Here is a 26,799-nt window from a genome sequence, read left to right on the forward strand (position 1 = left end):
TGCGGACGTGCTGCGCAGTAGCTCCTGATTGAGTTGGCTTTTGCGCAGTGGTGACGTGTACTTAGCTCTGTGAAGACCTGTTTGCGCGCTCTCTACGAATTGAAGCAAGATGCCCTCCATCGAGCAACTTTACCAACAGCTTAAGGAAGAATTGAGGATGGCGAAGATGAAGATTCGGCGACTGACCGAGGAAAACAAGAAGATTCGTAGTAGTCCTCCTGTTTTGAGTCCTCAGGTCAAGAAGGGAAACTGGTCAGTGGCTGGACAGCAGGGAACGAAGTTGACGATCAAGAAGATGAATGGAAAGGTAGAAACGATGAAGAAGAAAGAGACTGCCGTGGAAACTGTTGTGGAAACATCTAATACATTCTCAGTGCTACCCGACGAATGTGAGTCGACTACTGGGAACGTCACGACGAAAGACATTAAGGAAGGTAAGAATATTGTTGTTGTGGCATGCAAAGAGTACGTAACCTTTATTCGGCGCATGGACACACCCTCATTTACAGGCTATCTCCCCCAACCAGCGAACCAGGTTGCTAAGAGTTGATGATGGGGCCCCATCGTTCAACTAGTGACCAGGTTCTAGCCAATAAGAAGGTGGGATTGACAATCGCAGAGGTTATGTGGATACCGCTCTCCTGTCTGCCCTTGTCATTCCCATTCTAGAGCTGGTTGAAGCACGGTCTGCTATCTTGTGGCTTCTATTTCTGCCTTGCTTACCGTGGAGTGCACTATATTTATCACTGTACATAGTGTACATATTGCTGTTATAATTGGTGAAGGATAATATAAGTCTAAACTTTTTCTACTGTGTTTATTTGCTCCCATTACACCTGGGATAACAGGCCATTTGAAATCCTAGGTTGTAATAGTTGTTGTTGGGGATAGCCAAGTTAGGTATATGGATAGGGCGTTCTGCTTGAAGGACAGGAGTAGGAGACAGAGAGTTTGCTTTCCTGGGGCTGGGATGGAGGATATTGTTAGCCGTCTGGATGACATCATGAGAGGTAGCGGCCAGTTGAAGAGGCGGAGCCAGGAGCTGTGAATGGACCCCCACAACCACAACTAGGTGAGTACACACACACACACACACACACACACACACACACACACACACACACACACACACACACACACACACACACACACACACACACACACACACACACACACATACACACACATTTGCGTCTGGCAAACCCAAGAATAGCGTTTTGACACCTGAGTAAGGAGTCATTCAAGACACTGTACACTGTGTGCGTCTGGCCTATACTGGAGTATGCAGCACCAGTTTGGAACCCACACCTAGTCAAGCACGTTAAGAAATTAGAGAAAGTGCAAATGTTTGCAACAACTAGTTCCGAAGAGGGGAAGTTAAAGGAAATCAACGTGACGACACTGGAGGACAGAGTAGATATGGGGACATGATAACAACATATAAAATATTGAGAGGAATTGACAGAAATGGGACAGAGCAACAAGGGGTCACAACTGGAATTTGAATTCTCAGACGAGTCACAGGGATGTTAGAGAGTATTTCTTCAGTCACAGAGCTGTCAGGAAGTAGAACAATCTGGAGAGTGATGTAGTGGAGGCAGGATCCATACATAGCTTTAAGAAGAGGTATGATAAAGCACTTGGAGCAGGGAGAGAGTGGATCCAGTAATGATCAACGAAGAGGAGGGGGCAGAAGATATGAAACGACCCCTGCAAATACAAATAGGTGAATACAAATATTAGAGTACACACACAGCCCAATCCCCAGACCCACACCCTAAAGCTCTCCACACAAAGGGTCAATATATTACAGAGCACTGTGTGAAAAAAAAGCAAGAAACGCGGGTGCTAGTCACTACTTTTTCGTGTTATTAATTATTTCTGCCCACTATCAATAAAAGGGTATTTGTTCAGTGGCAATGAAAGTCTATTATGTGACCGGTGTAGAGGTCACTGCTTGTTAATCTTTTTCACAGATAGGACAGGCAATTGTGATACTGTGGAAATATATGACCTTTCCACCACTGTGATAAAAAAATCACTGCAGTTTTGAAATGGCTGAAAAAATTTGTACGCATTAAGCTGCTTCTCCGCTCATATGCCGTATTCTACTCAAGATTGATGGACTGAACACATCGACTCAAGGTTGAGGGACTGATTACCTCATTCTCCTCCTGTTCTTCAAGTTTCTCCTAAGTATGGACTGATGAAGCCACTGTGTGGCGAAACGTTTCCTCAATAAAGATACCCAAGAGTTGCACATGTGTCTAATTTATCAACATGTCGGTTCTCTGAACCATTCATCTACAAACGCATTAAGCTGGATATGCATCTAATTTCTGTGGTTGTTTAAGGCTGTGTTGGGTTCTATGGTGCTGTGCTTCCCGAAGACGTGAAGGGCTCTGGTAGGTTGGGTTTGCTGTGGCTGTGATATATTCTCAGAGGTTTGTGTGACGTGTTACCAGATTATGATGTCACGGGTTGTGTTAGTTCTTTTGATGTTATGTAAGATTTTCTGAAGTTATGTTAGGTTCCCTGAGGTTGTGGTGGGTTCTCGGAGATCGTGTGGGGGATTCTCTTAGATTGTATAGGATTTGTTACTTTTGTGACGTGTTTTCTCAGGCTGAGACGAAGTGTTTACTACGGTTGTGTTAGAATGAGAAATATGAAACAATATGACTGCTTCAGTAAATATGTAATAGTAAATCTGCTAGAAGGAAGAAGTCACACTAAATCTGCTAGAAGGAAGAAGTCACACTAAATCTGCTAGAAGTAAGGAGAAATCGTAAAACTGCTAGAGGGAAGGCGGAACAGTTAATCTACTAAAAGAAAGGTTGAAACAGTAAAACTGATAGAAAGCAGATGGAATAGCAAATCTGCTAGAAAGAAGGTGGAACAGTAAATCTGCTAGAAAGAAGGTGAAACAGTAAATCTGCTAGAAAGAAGGTGAAACAGTAAATCTGCTAGAAAGAAGGTGGAACAGTAAATCTGCTAGAAAGAAGGTGAAACAGTAAATCTGCTAGAAAGAAGGTGAAACAGTAAATCTGCTAGAAAGAAGGTGAAACAGTAAATCTGCTAGAAAGAAGGTGAAACAGTAAATCTGCTAGAAAGAAGGTGGAACAGTAAATCTGCTAGAAAGAAGGTGGAACAGTAAATCTGCTAGAAAGAAGGTGGAACAGTAAATCTGCTAGAAAGAAGGTGGAACAGTAAATCTGCTAGAAAGAAGGTGAAACAGTAAATCTGCTAGAAAGAAGGTGGAATCGTAAATTTGCTAGAAGGAAGGTAGAACAGTAAGACTTTGCTGCTAGGAGGTGGCAAAACGTGGAGGAATGCACCTGGACGCCGTGTCAAGTCGCTAGAACACCTGAGGCGTGTCATCAGCAAGGTGTCGCCGTGTTGACCTAGTATCGACAAACACCTGCCTTGGCTTACCTCTTCCCTCTCAGGGAGGACACCATCGATCGACGATCACCAGTGCACCCGTGGCTAGTCACGCTCGGACAGAAAAAATATTGGTCGCATGGTACCGTGCAAATTATTCCCGACCTCTGATGTCTGACCTTGTACTACTTTGTAAATGCATTTCTAAGATATGTGCATATGTTTGAGGGAGAGTTTTAACATGGATTGAAATCCGTGGTTAATGGAGCAAGAGAATCCACTTACAGAAATGGAGTACTGTAATGAAGATGGAATCAGTAGTTGAAAGGCAGTGTGACGACAATATTTCATTCTGTGTAGACCTTGATCAAGTCATGACTTGACAACGCGGTACAGTTTATTCTACCCTGCATTTGAATTTACCGAAGACAGAATCGGTTCTGTTTCATTATTTCCATGTGGGTCCTCTCGTAGGATGGATTAAAATACTTAAATTCACTTCTTTGTAGACAATTGTAAGGATCTAAGGCAGGGGAAAGAAAATAGGGATATCAAATATCAACTGTTTTCCAGCAAAAGAATAGGCGATGTCACTATTGTAATGTGTGATGTCACTATTGTTGGTTAACATATTTGTAGATGGGATTACGAAAGAAGTGACTATCTGATAGTGGTGTAAGCCGGCGAGTGGAAATTGCAAATTAATCGAACTGTGACCGTCTGCACATACGTGCGAAAATCTGCCAGCTGACACTAGGATTCTTATTTAGAAGCGTTGGTAATTGATGGTTGTTTTAACATTTGTTATCTAGTCTTTCCATTATGAGACCTCACTTGGATTAAGATGTTCAGTTCTTGTCGTCATAGTTCAAAACGGACGTTAATTCTCTTCCAGGTACTGAGATAACCTAAAACGTCTCGTTCACTGAGTAGTAAGAGATATGTATCCAACGTAGGGAATAACCCCAGCCTCGAAATGTATCGTATTTGGATAGTACCTAAAAGTATCACGTTTGGGGAATTCCTAAGTGTATCATTTCCATGAATCAAGAGCCTTCTGACAGCATAATGATGCCACCCTTGAAGGGACTTCCAAGCATAGGCTGGACAACTACACCGATGATAATACCTGAGACGCATGGATATACATAGAGGCCACGTGTCATTAGAAAGTGTCTTCACTAGCCATGGGTATCTTTATATTCTTGTGTGAATTACCAAAAGAGGGAAGAAGGGAGGGATGAAAGGGAAACGAAAAGGGACGGAAAGAGAGAAATATATAGAAGCTATGAAGTTAACTAAAGGTTCATCACCTGTGTCATTGTAGTGACTGTGGCTGTGTTTCATCCACAGCATCATCACCTGTGTCATTGTAGTGACTGTGACTGTTTCATCCACAGGTGTCAGCCAAGATGACCCAGCAGTATCTCCCTAAGGTTCCATCGCTGGTTCTGCTGTGGACCACAGTGCTCTGCCTCTCAGGTGAGTCCTTACTAACTTTACCTCTGTTTTGTATTCTTAGTACATGTAGTAGCTGGTCATGACAGATACTGTCTCTAGTAGCTAGTCATGAAATGTGTCATCTGTAGTAGCTGGTCATGACACAAAGTGCATCTGCTAGCACCTGGTCATGCATGATGCCGTCTCTAGCATCTTGTTATAAAGTTCTTTCTTAATTTATGTCAAATTCTTATTTTTTGTTATATTATGTACTGACTTACTTCATTCACATAAATTCGCACCCTACACAGGATAGCTTTAATCATACAGTTACCGGTAGTTTTTCTGAGCAGCCACCTGTCAGACCTGACCTGCAGCCTGTCCAGGTCCTTGAACAGCTGTCGATGAAGAAACAGGAAGTTGGACCGGAGGCTCGAACCCAAACCACGGTTCGAGACTCACCCACCTTACTGTTTATTCATTTATTTATACACATACACACACATATAAATTTGCTGTTATGAATACACAGCCACGCATAACAACGTCCCTTGAAAATACACATGCACACGGACAGTGACACGAATAATGAATTCACACTCCTGCATGAACACAATACACTCCCCGGAGAGTACATTATACAATTAATCAGACGGGCAAAGCGAGATATCTGAATCTATCTTGATTTCTCGAGCTGAGTTATGCAAATTTCTCTCATTTGCGCAGAGAGCCTGACTTGTGAATTCACTGAGCGATCTGTGTGTTTGGACGACCCCAGGATCGAGTATGAACGCTTCCTGAATACGACAACATTAGTCACCAATTTTTCCTCTTCCAGTGTTTAGCTGAATGACAGTATCTTCAGGAGAAATGTGTTGAAATATTTTCCTTCTGCAATAACACTGAAAAACGTCCTGAATAAGTTTAGACGACGTTTTGGTCGGTGTGAGTTAAATGTCGAGTGAATTATGGAGGCTGAGGGACTGACCACCTAAAAAAATACTTATACTGTCTCCGATGTGATATTCTCCTGTTTTCGACTGAAGAAGCCTGCCGTGCACCTGTCTCTTGTTCATCAACTATCAAGACAAAAACTTAGCATTTTTGAATTGCTCGGTCTCTCTCTCTCTCTCTCTCTCTCTCTCTCTCTCTTATCCCAATGAACTTTGCACGCGTTTAAGTAAAGAAGGATATTCCATCTTCAGACTTATTTCAAGTCTGTGAAAAACTGAAATGACAACACCTCGTCTCTACTCGCTCTTTGTCCTTCAATAGGGCTTCCTTGATGCTGGTGAAGGGCTCTTGATTCAGGAAAGGAGAGGTTCTCTGGCACTTGGATAAAGCCAGATTACCTCTCGTTATCCAGGCATTGTATGGCATTTGCGAATTTATCGCTTTTCCGTGAACGATAATAATAATAATAATAATAATAATAATAATAATAATAATAATAATAATAATAATAATAATAATAATAATTATTATTATTATTATTATTATTATTATTATTATTATTATTATTATTATTATTATTATTATTATTATTATTATTATTATTATTTTAACACATCGGCCGTTTCCCACCAAGGCAGGGAATAATAATAATAATAATAATAATAATAATAATAATAATAATAATAATAATAATAATAATAATAATAATAATAATAATAATAATAATAATAGATAAACATTATTTAAATCAAGCTACATCAGCAAATTCATGATATGTTATATTAACAAAGTTTTAAACCTTACAGTACCTTGCTTTTAGGATTACCCAAAGACGACACATTTAGGCTTTATCCAAATACGATAAATTTAGGTATTATTTACGCGCCTCATATCAAGGTATTATCCAAAAACGATTCATTTAGGTATTATCGATATATCGCAGCACATAACATTTTTAAAAAATCGGAAAAAAATGGATTTCAAAGCAATCGCCTAAAAATGTCATGGATGTGAATAGGGTTACCTCGCGAAGGAATGAAAATAATGGAGCCACAGTCAGACTTGATCCGAAGAAAGTTCATCCTCAGTTTCCTGAGTCAAGAGGTGGACATAAGAGGTATATAATACCAACACTGGATAAATTAAACACCGATTCAATGTAATGCGAGCCTTTATTGACTACGTTTCCCCCACACAGTGGGTGAAACGAGGGCTTATCCGGCATCAAGGTGCTCCTTGAAGGGTGACCAGATGAGTCACAGAGGAGATCAGACGAGGACACATCAACGACCACCTAAACTTTATCTAACTGAAAAGAAATTGTTAAACAATATAGCCACGCTAGAGGAAGTGGAGATATTTCTGTTCGTCTTGGACAATTGTCAAGCCACAATGAGCGAGAAAAGCAGAGAAGAGGGGAAGAGGAAGATGGAGGTAGCAGAATTAATAGTAAAACCTTGAAGACACTCATAGGTGAAGAGAGGTTAGAGGTAGACTCAGAAGCTAAGGAAAAAGAGAAAAAGGAAGAGGACCTGCAACATATATTGCCACACATACTCTACGACAACACTGAGGCGAAGCTATTAAGAGAATCTACAATATTACCAGAAAACTAAATGATTCTGGGGGCCATTGTTACTGTCGTCTTCCCTCCTGGTAAATGTAATGGTAGGTAAGTCTATTGGTGCTAGCTGCCTGTTTTCCAGCGTAGGCATCACATTGAAGACAAATTCTGGCCAGGCCACTGAATCAACAAGACAGAAAAATAAGAGATTAAAAGTTCATTTAAGTCACAGATAAACTAGAGCACAGAAGAGCGCGACTGGGTAATTCCGTCATTATAATATTTACTCAATGAAGGACTAAAAGAACTACATACACACACACACACACATACACACACACACACACACACACACACACACACACACACACACACACACACACACACACACACACACACACACACACACACACACACACACACACACACAGGTCAAAATCAATACCCTCGCCCCACTCTCACTGGCACTCATTCCTCTAGCATCATTAAAAATATAAGATTTACAAAATCTGATGAAACAAGGGTACTTAGTAACACGTCCGACAAGTCGACGACGCGTTGCCAGAACCTTAGTACACTCACATGTGTTGCAACGGGATCACGGACGCTTACAACGGGATCATGGACATCCGCTGGCCAAGGCATAAGTGATAGATAGTGTGCTTTCAACGCGATCATGGACGTGTACTTGCAACCCTATCATCCCTTCATAAACCCACTTCCCCTACAAACATCGACGATTCTCCCTCGGATAAACCCTACTCATCCTCACGTAAGTCCACTTATCCTCACATAAGCCCACTTACCTCCCCTCCCCATAAACCCACTCCAGCTTTGATCGCTTGCTGTCTCTATTGGCACAAAAAGATACACAAATGCAATGTAATTAGATCCTTTATTGCCAACGTTTCACCCATACAATGGGCTTTATCAGTGTGCCAACAGATCTGTTTAGGCCTTAGTAAATTCCATTTAATGGGCAAAACATTGTCAATAAACAATTGCATTATACTGCATTTGCATCTCTTTTTTCATCGTGTCTGTATTTCATCTCATTTCCCTCTATCGTCTCTACTGACCTGTTAAAAGTAATGTTTTGAAAACATGTGTGTGTGACACCTTTGGTAAGATAATATTGATAAGTCGCTGCTCGTTGCTGGAAGTGTTGTTAATGGTCGTGGTCTATGGTGGTTGAATGTGGGGATAATTTGTCGTTACTGGGGGCGAGAGAGACGCTATATTTGGAGTGAATCCTTTATTGTGATGTTTCATCCATGAAATGTCTAGATTGACAAACAGTGTCGTTCTGTCTGTCGGCTTACGATCATTACTGGTAATGATCTTTGGTACTTGTCTCTAAAGACAATGTACGGTAGTTGTGTGTTGTGAAGTTTTCTACCGTGGTCGTGTTTTGTGAGTTGCTTGAGACTTTCCAGCAGTGGTTGGACAAATATTTGTGGGCTATAAACTGGATGTGAGAAGGACCTGGCAAGGAATGGGCCAGTAAGCTTGTTGCAGTGTTGCTCCATTCTTATTTCCTTGTCTCTCTGGTCTGGAAACGTCATATCTTGTCCTCCTGTACTTCTTAGATAGGTGTGTGATTTGCTTTAGCACGTCAGCATCTCGTGTTCCAAATGTTATGCCAACACCTGACTTTATATTACTCTAGCCACCTGGGTTATCAGATCATTATCTTATGTACCAGTTCTTCCCGAAGCTTGGAGATGCCTTAATATCGCTTTGACATCCAGAAAAAAAATACATCAGCATCAAGTGTACCAGGTTTTCCAGTGCCGGGGGATGTCTTGATATCGCTTTGTCATGCTGGAAACTGAGGCATCAACTTCATGTGTTCCAGGTCATACAGGACTGGATGTCTATATATCGCTCTGGGCTGCTGGAAAAGAAGCCTCGACTTCATGTGCCCCAGGTCATGCATGACTGGAAGATGTCTATATCGCTCTGGCCTGCTGGAAAAGAAGCATCAGCCTCATGTGTTTCAGGTCATACAGGGCCGGGAGATGTCTTTATATCTCTCTGGTCTGCTAGAAGAGCGCAGCCAGCAACACTTTATTACATGTTTCAACGAGCGACCTGATGGAGAAGTCATTTGGCCGTCGAACAGCCTCCAGAGGGAGGAACGAGGGAGGGATGAATGAAAAAGAGAGGGAGCGAGGAAAAGTGAAATGAAGGGAGGAGAGAGGGAGCAAAGAAAGGAGGGAGGGAAAAGAGAGAGGGAGGGAGAAGCGAGGCAGGTAGGGAAGGAAGAAGGCAGCACGACGGTAAAAAGTTAAAATAAATTAGAAAGCACTTGATAGTGAGGGAACTTGAGGAAGAAAGGAAACGGAATAAATAAATGAATATGAGAGGAGAGAGGTGAAAGAGAATGAGGGAAGGAAAGAGGTGGTAGGTGAGAGGGAGGAAAATAGAAAGACAACAAATTGTAGGTGGGAGAAGAGATAGCACGAGAAAGGAAATTAAGATGTGTGTCCACACTAACGAGGAGTTATCTTCTGCCATCCAGCAGAAAAGCAACACACTGGAGGACACTTTGCATTCACTGTGTGTATGTGTGTGTGTGTTTGTGTGTGTGTGTGTGTGTGTGTGTGTGTGTGTGTGTGTGTGTGTGTGTGTGTGTGTGTGTGTGTGTGTGTGTGTGTTTGTGTGTACTCACCTATTTGTACTCACCTATTTGTGGTTGCAAGGGTCAACTGGTAGCTCCTATGTCCACTCTCTCCCTGCTCCAAGAGCTTTATCATATCTCTTCTTAAAGCTATATATGGATCCTGCCTCCACTACATCACTCTCCAGATTGCTCCACTTCCTGACAACTCTGTGAGTTAAGAAATACTTCCTTGTTGACCCCCTGTGTGTGTGTGTATTTACTTGTAGTTACAGGATATTCCCACTGTGTCCCTCTCCGTTTTTGCATAAATTGTAAGTTAATCATATAGTACATGACATTACTTCCTTATTGATAAAATTATATTTGAAAGCCACACCGTGAAAAAACGTGAAAATTATAGAAAAACACTAATTAACAAAGACTTAGAAACGGATGAACGGAGGGTCTTGACTGATTGTGGCCTATGCCAAGCTGCAGAATAGAGGGGCTTCAATGATTGTGGTCCATGTCAAGTTACAGAATGGAAGGTCATGACTGATTGTGATCCATGTAAAGCTGCAAAATGGAGGGTCTTGACTGATTGTGTTCCCCATCAAGCTACCGAATGGAGGGTCTTGACTGAGTGTGGTCCCCATCATGTAGCAGCAGCAGTACAGGGAAGGGTCGGCCCCCATCGTGGTTAAAAATAATGAGCGCCGGGAAGGCACTCTGAGGAAGTGCCTCGATCGTGAGTAGGTGCAATAAGTCACCTCGCCAGGACTGTCACTCATGGCTAAGTGCCAAGGATTAAAGTACGTAGAATATGATCAGGGGACGGAACATTAAGGCCAATGGTTCCCAGCTTTAACACACGGAAAATGGAAGCCTTTTACAACGGTCAATTTTCAATATGTACCTAATTTTTTATGCATAATGGTGACCCATGGAGGTGAAGTTATTGGTGCTGGTACTCAGTAAAATATCAGAGCTGAAGTGCATGTGTTCAGTTGTTTATGGCGTTTGAAGTTAATGTTTAAGCGCTGGTGCTCTGGTATTGATCCATGAAAGAAGTTCTTTTGAGCGCTAGTGCTTAGTAAAACTGGTACATAAGCAAGCTAGAAACAGTGCTTATGAGTTGGTACTCGACACTAGCGGCAGAGTGCTAGTACTCTGGTCTTAATGTTCAGTGACATCCTAGTAACCTGTCAAGCGCTTACTCAGCAATAATTACTTAATTTCACTTGGTGTAAACAGATGTTGTTCATGGACAAATATTTTGTAAATTCAATCTAAGAGATTTAGATTTAGATTATTTCCAACCACTGCATGTACAAAATATACAATAACTACAAATATCCCGCACATAGGACACTGAACCTTATGACGACGTTTTGGAGCAAAATGGACCATTAACTTGTCACACTGTGTGACTAGTTAATGGTGCAAGTCAGATCGAAACGTTGTAATAAATTTCACTATCCTATGTGCGGGTTATTTGTGGATTGTTCTAGTCACGGTATTTTGATTTTTTTTTACTCTTTATACAATAATCAGAAATACCACAGGATGCACAGCATTTCGGGCATTATCAATGACATTAGATTTCACCTCAGCCTAATAACATAAGGCGAAGCAACTGCAGGAGACTTAATAATAATTTTATATGAACCGAAACGTCGTTCAGGTCTCTCATTTCCAATTTGTGGGTTTGTTAATTGTTGTAGGCACAGTGCAGTGGCTTATTCTTTATGGGGAAAGCTGATGGTGATGTACCTGCAGCCACAATACTATGGCTTATTCTTCATGGGAGAAGCTGATGATGATGTACCTGCAGCCACAATACTATGGCTTATTCTTCATGGGAAAAGCTGATGGTGATGTACCTGTAGCCACAATACTATGGCTTATTCTTCATGGGAAAAGCTGATGGTGATGTACCTGCAGCCACAATACTATGGCTTCTTCTTCATGGGAAAAGCTGATGGTGATGTACCTGCAGCCACAATACTATGGCTTATTCTTCATGGAAAAGCTGATGGTGATGTACCTGCAGCCACAATACTATGGCTTATTCTTCATGGGAAAAGCTGATGGTGATGTACCTGCAGCCACAATACTGTGGCTTCTTCTTCATGGGAGAAGCTGATGATGATGTACCTGCAGCCACAATACTATGGCTTATTCTTCATGGGAAAAGCTGATGGTGATGTACCTGCAGCCACAATACTATGGCTTCTTCTTCATGGGAAAAGCTGATGGTGATGTACCTGCAGCCACAATACTATGGCTTATTCTTCATGGGAAAAGCTGATGGTGATGTACCTGCAGCCACAATACTATGGCTTCTTCTTCATGGGAGAAGCTGATGATGATGTACCTGCAGCCACAATACTATGGCTTATTCTTCATGGGAAAAGCTGATGGTGATGTACCTGCAGCCACAATACTATGGCTTCTTCTTCATGGGAGAAGCTGATGATGATGTACCTGCAGGATGTTGGTGTTATTTTTCTTATCAGAAAACATGTCTCCTGACGTATAATTCCCTGCATCAACATTCCAAGATGTTGCTGTGTCTGACATGAATGTGAATAAATAAGTTCGACACACACACACACACACACACACACACACACACACACACACACACACACACACACACACACACACACACACACACCACACACACACACACACACACACACACACACACACACACACACACACACACACACACACACACACACACACACACACACACACACACACATACACACACACATGCGCACCATTTGGAAAGTATTTTCAAATGACATTTCGTTTGCACGTTTTTCTCAGATATGATAGACTTGGAGTGTCTCTCAACTGCAACTTTTCGTTATTCCCCCATCATCTGTTATCACAATCTGCTCAGTTGCTAAGCAACCGCTGGCGTACGCATAATAAAAATCCTCCCAGGAAAAGTGTCAGTGGATCACGTGCAACATTTAGATATCTTCATTACCGAACTCTTTCGCCTACGACAATAAAGATATCCAAACGTCTGCACCTGTGTCACATTCCTCAACTTACCGGTGTTGTACAGAACCAGTAGAATGACCAGTGGGTTACCATACAAACTACCATCTACTTCTGCTACAGTTGAAAACTGTAGATCTCAGTATTAGGTAGAAATAAGATAAAAAATATTTTTTTACTTCTACCTAAATTAAACCATTGGTGTTTATATAAACACCATATAGAATAAATTAAACCACTGGTGTTTATATAAACACATCATATAGAGTACCTTATAAACTACCAGCCATAAGCAACCCCATGCTGTGTAGCATTCTCAGACATTAGCTTATTAAAACCACTCTATGTTGCTTCTCTCTATCTCTATCTCTCTCTCACTCTCTCCCTTTACAGGGTGTGTGTGGGCATGGCCTCGGTCTCCCCGCCACGTGGTGCCCCCGCCAACAGTGCCAGGACCCACGCTGCCCCCGGTCTTCGACCCGCTGGTACCAACCAATGTCACCGTCACGGCCTCCAAGACGGCACTTCTCTCCTGTGTTGTCCACAACCTTGGCAACAATTCGGTAAATTCACTAGTGTTCCCTTGCTGCCGCTGAAGAGCTCTTGATCCAAGGATTTGGAGCTATCCTCCACATCCTTGCTTACACTTCCTATAAAATAATAATAATAATAATAATAATAATAATAATAATAATAATAATAATAATAATAATAATAATAATAATAATAATAATAATAATAATAATAAATTATAGGGGGATAAGTCTGTTGAGTATACCTGGTAAAGTGTATGGCAGAGTTATTATTGAAAGAATTAAGAGTAAGACGGAGAACAGGTTAGCAGATGAACAAGGAGGCTTTAGGAAAGGTAGGGGGTGTGTGGACCAGGTGTTTACAGTGAAACATATAAGTGAACAGTATTTAGATAAGGCTAAAGAGGTCTTTGTGGCATTTATGGATTTGGAAAAGGCGTATGACAGGGTGGATAGGGGGGCAATGTGGCAGATGTTGCAGGTGTATGGTGTAGGAGGTAGGTTACTGAAAGCAGTGAAGAGTTTTTACGAGGATAGTGAGGCTCAAGTTAGAGTACATAGGAAAGAGGGAAATTATTTCCCAGTAAAAGTAGGTCTTAGACAAGGATGTGTGATGTCACCGTGGTTGTTTAATATATTTATGGATGGGGTTGTAAGAGAAGTATATGCGAGGGTCTTGACAAGAGGCGTGGAGTTAAAAGATAAAGAATCACACATAAAGTGGGAGTTGTCACAGTTGCTCTTTGCTGATGACACTGTGCTCTTGGGAGATTCTGAAGAGAAGTTGCAGAGATTGGTGGATGAATTTGGTAGGGTGTACAAAAGAAGAAAATTAAAAGTGAATACAGGAAAGAGTAAGGTTATGAGGATAACAAAAATATTAGGTGATGAAAGATTGGATATCAGATTGGAGGGAGAGAGTATGGAGGAGGTGAATGTATTCAGATATTTGGGAGTGGACGTGTCAGCGGATGGGTCTATGAAGGATGAGGTGAATCATAGAATTGATGAGGGGAAAAGGGTGAGTGGTGCACTTAGGAGTCTGTGGAGACAAAGAACTTTGTCCTTGGAGGCAAAGAGGGGAATGTATGAGAGTATAGTTTTACCAACACTCTTATATGGGTGTGAAGCATGGGTGATGAATGTTGCAGCGAGGAGAAGGCTGGAGGCAGTGGAGATGTCATGTCTGAGGGCAATGTGTGGTGTGAATATAATGCAGAGAATTCGTAGTTTGGAAGTTAGGAGGAGGTGCGGGATTACCAAAACTGTTGTCCAGAGGGCTGAGGAAAGGTTGTTGAGGTGGTTCGGACATGTAAAGAGAATGGAGCGAAACAGAATGACTTCAAGAGTGTATCAGTCTGTAGTGGAAGGAAGGCGGGGTAGGGGTCGGCCTAGGAAAGGTTGGAGGGAGGGGGTAAAGGAGGTTTTGTGTGCGAGGGGCTTGGACTTCCAGCAGGCGTGCGTGAGCGTGTTTGATAGGAGTGAATGGAGACAAATGGTTTTTAATACTTGACGTGCTGTTGGAGTGTGAGCAAAGTAACATTTATGAAGGGGTTCAGGGAAACCGGCAGGCCGGACTTGAGTCCTGGAGATGGGAAGTACAGTGCCTGCACTCTGAAGGAGGGGTGTTAATGTTGCAGTTTAAAAACTGTAGTGTAAAGCACCCTTCTGGCAAGACAGTGATGGAGTGAATGATGGTGAAAGTTTTTCTTTTTCGGGCCACCCTGCCTTGGTGGGAATCGGCCAGTGTGATAATAAAAAAAATAATAATAATATTATTATTATTATTATTATTATTATTATTAATATTATTATTATTATTATTATTATTATTATTATTATTATTATTATTATAATGATGATGAGGAACGTCCCTCTTCAGTTCGTATTTTATTTATAATGTTTTTTAACATTTCATATTTTTTTTCTAAAAACAGAGAAAAACATATAACATGAAATCTAATGTAATGTGTGAAAGGAATGGTGGAGGCTTTGTCCTCCGTCCGTTAATCTCGACCAGTTAGGCTGTTGGTAACCGCCTCACATAACCTATGTTGAGCCGCAATGTAGTGAAGAGGAAGAGTGAAGTGAGGGCAAGGTGCACAACTGTGGTGAAAATGAATGGTAGTGAAGAACTCTGATGTACATGGATGAAGGAAAATGAATTATGATGCATAGAGACGAGTGCTGAACATGAGTAGTGAAGATGAATGGTCCTGTGAAGGGAATATGAGCAGTGTTTCCTTTCAAAACTTTGTTTACTGATGTAACACTTGACTCCTTTATCTGATTATCAACAGAGAAGAGTCCCAAGCTTTAATGTATACTTTAAATTCGCGTCCTTCATAGAGGATAATCTTAGCAGCATTACTCATATATCTATATCTATTTATCTATCTATCTATCTATATATATATATATATATATATATATATATATATATATATATATATATATATATATATATATATATATATATATATATATATATATATTTATATATATATATTATATATATATATATATATATATATATATATATATATATATATATATATATATATATATATATATATATATATATATATATCATTGTCCCCTCTAATAACATCCTGTTCGGAGCGCCTTTAGTGCCAAATAACAGATTGAGAGACTCAGTTCTGGAGTATAAATTGAATGGCCTGGCGAGAATGAAGCAGACACTAGGTAATCTGGACATTCTGGACACTGTAGTATCTAGCAAATAACCTGACCTGGGTAACCTATTTCCTTAAGTGTGTGTATATCTTCATTTGACAGGTCGAGGCTAGGAGAACTCCTGCAATCGATATCCAATAGAAATTACCCTGTCTTGTCCTAGAACACTCCCAGTAATATCAGCCATGCTTCTAGTTGGACTTCTGTGAATAGCTGCCTGCAACATACTTCAGATGACATTTCCTGCATTTCTGTCGTTGTTGTGATGTAGGTTACAAATTAGTGGACTAAGTTATCCCAGAGCATCCCAAGACTAAGTCTGAATTTGTGATTCTAAGTTCGTCGAAGAAGCCAGACTTTGGGATACTAATATACTTTTTCCAAACAAACCAACTTTGTGGCTTGAGTATAGTTGTGAGTCAAGAAGTTGTTAAAAAACGCTTAATGCTGCGAAAGACCTTTTGTTATTGTGATTTTAGAACCTCTCGTTAGTGAAACATCATAAATAATAAAAGGTTTCCTTTTGCTGTAAGTATACTTTTAAACTGCACCAGCTTCCATTAAAGGCCACAAGTATTTTCACTTGTGTAGCCCTTTAACAGAGAATATCGCCTTAACAGGCAGTGAGAGCTTCTCACGCCGAGACTTAACTTTTGGCTGTTCGTAATTCTTCTTTGGACACTCGCCTTGGTTTTCAAGCTTTTCATATTGGTGACATTCAAAAAGAGCTTTTTAATGTAACAAAATTTACCAGAAAAGTCAGTATTGTTTTTAATTCCAGCTCCTCACTGTTGTGCTCCAGGAAGACAATTTTTGTTGCATCTTATGCACATATTTCTGGGAAGCTCAATGAATTTTTTGAAGATTTTAATACAGAAAAAATATATCTTTAAATATGTTTTGTAATTTTTCAATCCAATTCTTAGTAGACGATCGGTTGGTAAAATAAAATATACTCAAAACGACCATGAGGAAAAAACGTAAGTTCTTTCTCTAAAGCCTCTTTAGAAATTGTACCTTGCTGCACGCTGCACTCCACAGTACAGTCCTGATCATACTGAAACCGCACAGCGACAGAGATGGTGTTACTTTGGTGAATAAGACATGTTCAGCACCTTGGTATCTTTAGTGAAAAGACGTTTCGCTCGCACAGCAGGATTTTTCAGTCTTATGCAGACGACTATTAGACTGGAAGCAATAGAGTGTATATTCGCTTCCTTAACAGTGAGAGGTCATCGGTCCCATAGCTTTCATAGGTGTTCTTTCCCCTGGTCTTTGTTTAAAGCAGAGACATGGGATGGAGACTAATTTACTGGAGCCAAAAAAGAGATGAAGGAATTGAAGACAGCATCATCGGTGGGTAGGGCCCTCTAGTGGAAGTAGGTCATGCATATATGTTGAGCCAGGGATTGATAATAGAAATGTAGAAATCCACGGTACCAGAATTACATGGTGTCTTATTCGTCAACTTATCGGTATTACATAACATTAATGTGATGGTACTTTGTGCTACAATCAATTTTCCTTATTCTGCAACCACACAACGCCTGAGGTGGTATTTCTTTGTTCTAACATGTAACTCTGCTTATACTGCAGAACTCAGGAGGCTGTTACTGCTGTTGTTGATGTATATACAGTCGTTCCTGCACAATCTTAAACAACCACGATTCTGGCTGTTTAAAGTTTGACCTCTCACATAAGCCTCGTCCATTAAATGTATTAGTTTCTGTACTTACCTGCACTGCGCTAATTAAGAGGCGTATTTCATCCCTTAGTCTGGCAGAGAACAAGAAACAAACAGGAGAAGAGTTTGTGTGTGGGCAAGTGTAAGAGTGCACACGAGTGTGTATATGTGTGCATAAGTTTGTGCTAGACTGAGTTTGTGTTAGTTAGTTTTTTCCTGTGTGTTTACGTGTTAGAGTGCTTATTTTGGATTTTATTGTGCGTGTTAAGAGTCTGAGTGTATTTTTAAGTCTACGAGAGTTATAGTTAATTTGTACTTGTTACACTGCTTATGACTTAGGGTTTGTCTGTTCCTTTAAGAATAAATGAGTTTGATTTTCTAAGCGCATGCTGGTGAGAGCACTTATTTTCCGCATAAACATAAACAATACGGGAGAACAATTCCTTGATCTGAAACAGAGAGCACCTCCCTGCCTGCCTGCAGACTCCTGTCTCTGAGGACTCGCTGTTTACCAAGGTTGATGAATGGCAAATAAGCCTCCTCACCCTGGAAAATTGGGGAGCAATTTACTTCGCCGCGAGATTTTTTCTCTCCCAGGAAAGAATATATTGTGATGAATCACCGGGAAAGGATGGCTCGGAGGTACACGGGAGTATACTTTAACCTATCCTGGGATTCCTTTAGGTCCGGAGTAGGAGCGCTACGGTCCGTATTTCTCTTCCATGGAGCATCATAGGACGGTACGGTCTATAATAACCTCCCCTGAGACTACAGTCTACGGTATACATCTTCCCTGGAATCTTCAGTAGCCAAGGAAAGGCTACGGTCAGTGTGAATCTTGCCTGGGACTCTTGGAGGCCTTGGAAAGAGCTACCTACGGCTTGAATGCATCTATCTCGGAGCACCAGACGGGCCAGTAGGATCTACCTTCATCTTCGGTAGGAAACCTCTTCCTGACCCTGGATTTTTAATATATGGTCCGATATTTTATGGCTTTTGTTGAAAGTGTATATATACACTGGAAGATGATATTGTAAAAGTTATATAGTTATTGCCCTGCGAGAAAAAAATGAAGCCATTTTTTTTGATATGACAACAAAACTCCTGCTGGTGAACAGGAAATTTTGAGATATGAAAAGTGTTGTAGGTGAGTGTACATGATTGAAAGGGGATTATGTGAATATTTTTCTCGAGAAAAAATGAAAATGCATCTTGGTATTAAAACATGAATATTTTGAAAGATACAAGAAAAAAAAGTCCAAATTTTCAGTAAAAAAAAAAAAAGATGATTTTGAGGGCGATTTTGACAAAAATCTTCCCGTAATATCGCGAAACATTGACTTGTATATTGTCAGTAATAATATTTACGCTTCTTCCATAAATAATGAAGCTATTTCGGCAGACATCCAAATATTTTGCTTTCGGAAAATCCGCAGAGAAATAATATATTTTGTGTCTTTAAAACAGTGAACAAAAAAATTCATTCACTCATTTTTATCATTCAGAAAGTACATAGATACTGATACTTAGGTATTTATGGAAGAAAAAATATAAAAATGGACGAATTATCTATAAAATAACAAAATGAACAAAAATAAAAGCACAGCTAAAAATAGCACAACAATAGCAGACAAAAGATAATCCAACAGCACCACAGCTAAATTATGATAGAACGTAATACAAAATCTCCGTTAACTCGACTGACAAAAGCTGTAGAAGCGAAATTTAAACACCAAAATGTTGCTTCATTTGTGATATTTTTTTAAGAATTTATTTTTTAATGTTGTTTACTGTTCTACGATGCTACGGTCAGGATTAACCTCCCGTGGGATGCTGCGGTCAGGATTAACCTCCCGTGGGATGCTGCGGTCAGGATTAACCTCCCGTGGGATGCTGCTGTCAGGATTAACCTCCCGTGGGATGCTGCAGTCAGGATTAACCTCCCGTGGGATGCTGCAGTCAGGATTAACCTCTCGTGGGATGCTGCGGTCAGGATTAACCTCCCGTGGGATGCTGCGGTCAGGATTAACCTCCCGTGGGATGCTGCAGTCAGGATTAACCTCCCGTGGGATGCTGCGGTCAGGATTAACCTCCCGTGGGATGCTGCGGTCAGGATTAACCTCCCGTGGGATGCTACGGTCAGGATTAACCTCCCGTGGGATGCTGCGGTCAGGATTAACCTCCCGTGGGATGCTACGGTCAGGATTAACCTCCCGTGGGATGCTGCGGTCAGGATTAACCTCCCATGGGATGCTGCGGTCAGGATTAACCTCCCGTGGGATGCTGCGGTCAGGATTAACCTCCCGTGGGATGCTGCAGTCAGGATTAACCTCCCGTGGGATGCTACGGTCAGGATTAACCTCCCGTGGGATGCTGCGGTCAGGATTAACCTCCCGTGGGATGCTACGGTCAGGATTAACCTCCCGTGGGTTGCTGCGGTCAGGATTAACCTTCCGTGGGATGCTGCGGTCAGGATTAACCTCCCGTGGGATGCTACGGACAGGATTAACCTCCCGTGGGATGCTGCGGTCAGGATTAACCTCCCGTGGGATGCTGCGGTCAGGATTAACCTCCGCTGGGAAGCTACGGTCAGGATTAACCTCCCGTGGGATGCTACGGTCAGGATTAACCTCCCGTGGGTTGCTGCGGTCAGGATTAACCTCCCGTGGAATGCTGCGGTCAGGATTAACCTCCCGTGGGATGCTGCGGTCAGGATTAACCTCCCGTGGGATGCTGCGGTCAGGATTAACCTCCCGTGGAATGCTGCGGTCAGGATTAACCTCCCGTGGGATGCTGCGGTCAGGATTAACCTCCTGTGGGATGCTGCAGTCAGGATTAACCTCCTGTGGGATGTTACGGTCAGGATTAACCTCCTGTGGGATGCTACGGTCAGGATTAGCCTCCCGTGAGATGCTACAGTCAGGATTAACCTCCTGTAGGATGCTACGGTCAGGATTAACCTCCCGTGGGATGCTGCGGTCAGGATTAGCCTCCCGTGGGATGCTACGGTCAGGATTAACCTCCTGTGGGATGCTACGGTCAGGATTAACCTCCTGTGGGATGCTATGGTCAGGATTAGCCTCCCGTGGGATGCTGCGGTCAGGATTAACCTCCCGTGGGATGCTGCGGTCAGGATTAACCTCCCGTGGGATGTTACGGTCAGAATTAACCTCCCGTGGGATGCTGCGGTCAGGATTAACCTCCCGTGGGATGTTACGGTCAGGATTAACCTCCCGTGGGATGCTACGGTCAGGATTAGCCTCCCGTGGGATGCTACGGTCAGGATTAACCTCCTGTGGGATGCTATGGTCAGGATTAACCTCCTGTGGGATGCTACGGTCAGGATTAACCTTCCGTGGGATGCTGCGGTCAGGATTAACCTCCCGTGGGATGTTACGGTCAGGATTAACCTCCCGTGGGATGCTACGGTCAGGATTAGCCTCCCGTGGGATGCTACAGTCAGGATTAACCTAATGTGGGATGCTACGGTCAGGATTAACCTCCTGTTGGATGCTACGGTCAGGATTAACCTCCCGTGGGATGCTACGGTCAGGATTAACTTCCCATGGGATGCTACAGTCAGGATTAACCTCCCACAGGATGCTACGGTCAGGATTAACCTCCCCTGGGATGCTACGGTCAGGATTAATCTCCTGTGGGATGATACGGTCAGGATTACTCTCCCATGGGATGCTACGGTCAGGATTAATCTCCCGTTGGATGCTACGGTCAGGATTAACCTCCTGTGGGATGCTACGGTCAGGATTAACCTCCCATCGGATGATACGGTCAGGATTAACCTCCTGTGGGATGCTACGGTCAGGATTAACCTCCCGTGGGATGGTACGGTCAGGATTAACCTCCCGTGGGATGTTACGGTCAGGATTAACCTCCCGTGGGATGTTACGGTCAGGATTAACCTCCCGTGGGATGTTACGGTCAGGATTAACCTCCCGTGGGATGTTACGGTCAGGATTAACCTCCCGTGGGATGTTACGGTCATGATTAACCTCCCGTGGGATGTTACGGTCAGGATTAACCTCCCGTGGGATGCTACGGTCAGGATTAACCTCCCGTGGGATGTTACGGTCAGGATTAACCTCCCGTGGGATGCTGCGGTCAGGATTAGCCTCCCGTGGGATGCTACGGTCAGGATTAACCTCCTGTGGGATGTTACGGTCAGGATTAACCTCCTGTGGGATGCTATGGTCAGGATTAGCCTCCCGTGGGATGCTGCGGTCAGGATTAACCTCCCGTGGGATGCTGCGGTCAGAATTAACCTCCCGTGGGATGCTGCGGTCAGGATTAACCTCCCGTGGGATGTTACGGTCAGGATTAACCTCCCGTGGGATGCTACGGTCAGGATTAGCCTCCCGTGGGATGCTACGGTCAGGATTAACCTCCTGTGGGATGCTAAGGTCAGGATTAACCTCCGGTGGGATGCTACGGTCAGGATTAACCTTCCGTGGGATGCCGCGGTCAGGATTAACCTCCCGTGGGATGTTACGGTCAGGATTAACCTCCCGTGGGATGCTACGGTCAGGATTAGCCTCCCGTGGGATGCTACAGTCAGGATTAACCTAATGTGGGATGCTACGGTCAGGATTAACCTCCTGTGGGATGCTACGGTCAGGATTAACCTTTCGTGGGATGCTGCGGTCAGGATTAACCTCCCGTGGGATGTTACAGTCAGGATTAACCTCCCGTGGGATGCTACGGTCAGGATTAACCTCCCATGGGATGCTACGGTCAGGATTAACCTCCTGTGGGATGCTACGGTTAGGATTAACCTCCCGTGGGATGCTATGGTCAATATTAACCTCCCGTGGGATGTTACGGTCAGGATTAAATTCCCACGGGATGCTACGGTCAGGATTAACCTCCCGTGGGATGCTGCGGTCAGGATTAACCTCCTGTGGGATGCTACGGTCAGGATTAACCTCCTGTGGGATGCTGCGGTCAGGATTAACCTCCCGTGGGATGTTACGGTCAGGATTAACCTCCCGTGGGATGTTACGGTCAGGATTAACCTCCCGTGGGATGTTATGGTCAGGATTAACCTCCCGTGGGATGTTATGGTCAGGATTAACCTCCCGTGGGATGTTACGGTCATGATTAACCTCCCGTGGGATGTTACGGTCAGGATTAACCTCCCGTGGGATGCTACGGTCAGGATTAACCTCCCGTGGGATCTTACGGTCAGGATTAACTTCCCACGGGATGCTACTGTCAGGATTAACCTCCCGTGGGATGCTGCGGTCAGGATTAACCTCCTGTGGGATGCTACGGTCAGGATTAACCTCCTGTGAGATGCTGCAGTCAGGATTAACCTCCCGTGGGATGTTACGGTCAGGATTAACCTCCCGTGGGATTTTACGGTCAGGATTAACCTCCCGTGGGATGTTACGGTCAGGATTAACCTCCCGTGGGATGTTACGGTCAGGATTAACCTCCCGTGGGATGCTACGGTCAGGATTAACATCCCGTGGGATGTTACGGTCAGGATTAACCTCTCGTGGGATGTTACGGTCAGGATTAACCTCCCGTGGGACGCTACGGTCAGGATTAACCTCCAGTGGGATGTTACGGTCAGGATCAACCTCACATGGGAAGCTAGGGTAAGGATTAACCTCCCACGGGATGCTACGGTCAGGATTAATCTCCCACGAGATGCTAAGGTCAGGATTAACCTCCCACGGGATGCTACGGTCAGGATTAACCTTCCGTGGGATGTTACAGTCAGGATTAACCTCCCGTGGGATGCTACGGTCAGGATTAACCTCCCATGGGATGCTACGGTCAGGATTAACCTCCTGTGGGATGCTACGGTTAGGATTAACCTCCCGTGGGATGCTACGGTCAGGATTAACCTCCCGTGGGATGTTACGGTCAGGATTAACTTCCCACGGGATGCTACGGTCAGGATTAACCTCCCGTGGGATGCTGCGGTCAGGATTAACCTCCTGTGGGATGCTATGGTCAGGATTAACCTCCTGTGGGATGCTGCGGTCAGGATTAACCTCCCGTGGGATGTTACGGTCAGGATTAACCTCCCGTGGGATGTTACGGGCAGGATTAACCTCCCGTGGGATGTTACGGTCAGGATTAACCTCCCGTGGGATGCTACGGTCAGGATTAACCTCCCGTGGGATGTTACGGTCAGGATTAACCTCCCGTGGGATGTTACAGTCAGGATTAACCTCCCGTGGGACGCTACGGTCAGGATTAACCTCCCGTGGGATGTTACGGTCAGGATCAACCTCGCATGGGAAGCTAGGGTAAGGATTTACCTCCCACGGGATGCTACGGTCAGGATTAATCTCCCACGAGATGCTAAGGTCAGGATTAACCTCCCACGGGATGCTACGGTCAGGATTAACCTTCCGTGGGATTCTACGGTCAGGATTAACTCCCTTCGGGATGCTACGGTCAGGATTAATCTCCCGTTGGATGCTACGGTCAGGATTAACCTCCCATCGGATGATACGGTCAGGATTAACCTCCCACTGGTCACTACGGTCTACATTCACATTTCACGGGAAGTGGGAAGGAAACAAGTGGAAAGAGGCAATAATTATCAGAAGATGAGAGACATTGTAGAGCTGTGATGATAAGGTCTGTGAAAGAGAGAGGTGATCACAAAGGTCGATTTACAGGCAGTTAGTGGTCAATGAGGCAGTGAGAGGTGCAAAAGTTCAGCAAGAGGCTAAATGCTGGAACAGAGGTCATCACTTGCAACCTTTCTCCCTCTCTCTCTCTCTCTCTCTCTCTCTCTCTTTCTCTCGTTCTCTCTAGCATTTGTTCTTCTCTTTTTCTACTTTATGCTTCTGTTTATCACTGTTAATTCTTCTTTTCATCTCTCCTCAAATCAGCATCTCACGAGAGAGACACTGGAGGTTTCTCTTATTCACTGAAGGAATTCCAACTCCCTTGATGCTATCTCATTCTCCCTTAACTCTTATCTTCTCTACTTATACTAACTTTCCTCGCATCTCGTCCCCTCTCCTTGCCTTATCTTTCTCTTTCTCTCTGTCTGTCTGTCTGTCTCTCTCTCTCTCTCTCTCTCTCTCTCTCTCTCTCTCTCTCTCTCTCTCTCTCTCTCTCTCTCTCTCTCTCTCTCTCTCTCTCTCTCTCTCTCTCTCTCTCTCTCTCTCTCTCTCTCTCTCTCTCTCTCTCTCTAACTTTAATGGTTCTCGTTCACATGAACTTTTCTCGTATCTTGCTTCTCGTTGCAGTTTTTTTTTTATATTTTACTTTGCTCTTCTATTTTACACCATCACTCCTTCTCCTTAACTCTCTTGAGTAATTCATTTATCGTCCTTCCCTTCTCATCCCCCTCGTTTCTTGTCTTCGCTTCCCCTCTGTTTCCACCCTCATCTCGCTCCCTTCAATTCCAGCTCGTTTTCTTCACATTCATTTTCTGTTCATATTAAACATTTATGCTTTATCTTATCGCAAGCACACACACGCACACACACACACACACACACACACACACACACACACACACACACACACACACACACACACACACACACACACACACACACACACACACACACAGAAACATGGGGTCACAACTGGAAGCTGAAGACTCAGACGAGTCACAGGGACGTTAGGAAGTATTTCTTCAGTCATAGAGTCGTCAGGAAGTGGAATAGCCTAGCAAGTGAAGTAGTGGAGGCACGAACCATACATAGTTTTAAGAAGAGGTATGACAAGGCTCAGGAAGCAGAGAGGGAGAGGACCTAGTAGCGATCAGTGAAGAGGCGGGGCCAGGAGCTGAGTCTCGACCCCTGCAACCACAACTAGGTGAGTACACACACACACACACACACACACACACACACACACACACACACACACACACACACACACACACACACACACACACACACACACACACACACACACACACACACACACACACACACACACACACACACAGTGTAGTGGAGGCAGGATCCATACATAGCTTTAAGCAGAGGTATGATAAAGCTCACGGCTCAGGGAGAGTGACCTAGTAGCGATCAGTGAAGAGGCGGGGCCAGGAGCTCGGACTCGACCCCCGCAACCTCAACTAGGTGAGTATACACACGCACGCACACACACACCGAGCTAGGAGGACCCATATTTTTTCACAGTGAATAAAATCGCTCCTATGAAAAAATCTTGACATTCCTCCTAGAAGTTGAATGAGCAGGTTTTATTCTCCTGCCACCCACATACTTCCACATACAGTAACTGGTATAGTTTCGTCCATTTACGTTCATACACAGAAATACGAATTCTCTCATCGAAGCACTAAGCTGAAAAAGACAAACACAAATCTGTGCTTTGAAGTGTATGTGAGAGAACGGAGAGAAATTTAATAGCGAGCGAGGCATTAGGAAGAGTGGCTGTCACCCCTCGCTCTTCTGTTTGTTCATCTGGCTTTTTTCCATCTTTTCTGTATCTCGCTTTAATGCTCTCACGCTGGATAATGCAGGCCAAACAGCAGAAGCTGTGTGTGTGTGTGTGTGTGTGTGTGTGTGTGTGTGTGTGTGTGTGTGTGTGTGTGTGTGTGTGTGTGTGTGTGTGTGTGTGTGTGTGAGAGAGATTTAAAATGAGCTGAGGTCAGTAACAGCTCTTAGCATGTAAATAAAGGTAGGAACTCTTAACATAACCTTGTGAAGCCCTTGTGTAAATAGAAAGAGAGAGAGAGAGAGATTACGTGCGTGTAACAGTACAGATATTAAAACCTAATATTAAACCACCAACTACTTGAAAAATATCAAATATTCATAAAATAAATCATATAGTGCATGCAACCATTGTACCACACAGTAAAACCTTTTTGTTTATTAAAGTCTAGATACCAGAGTCACCTTGACCTTTACACAAAGCACAAATTGGGTGTTCGAGAGGGAGGGTCAGACACCAA

At 43.3% G+C, this 26,799-nt stretch overlaps 1 protein-coding gene across 1 annotated transcript in view; it reads left to right on the forward strand.

The window, feature by feature from the left end:
* The window catches only part of LOC128691095 (protein turtle homolog B-like), a 153,682-nt gene that overhangs the window by 95,803 nt on the left and 31,080 nt on the right, over nt 1-26,799 (forward strand). The window contains exons 2-3 of the mRNA XM_053779895.2: nt 4,782-4,863; nt 13,356-13,525. Of these exons, the coding sequence (XP_053635870.2) occupies nt 4,794-4,863; nt 13,356-13,525 (240 nt within the window). The 5' untranslated portion in view covers nt 4,782-4,793. The remainder of the gene's footprint in view (nt 1-4,781; nt 4,864-13,355; nt 13,526-26,799) is intronic.

This window comes from Cherax quadricarinatus, chromosome 27, assembly GCF_038502225.1.
Source record: "Cherax quadricarinatus isolate ZL_2023a chromosome 27, ASM3850222v1, whole genome shotgun sequence".
In the NCBI taxonomy this organism is placed as follows: Eukaryota; Metazoa; Arthropoda; class Malacostraca; order Decapoda; family Parastacidae; genus Cherax; species Cherax quadricarinatus.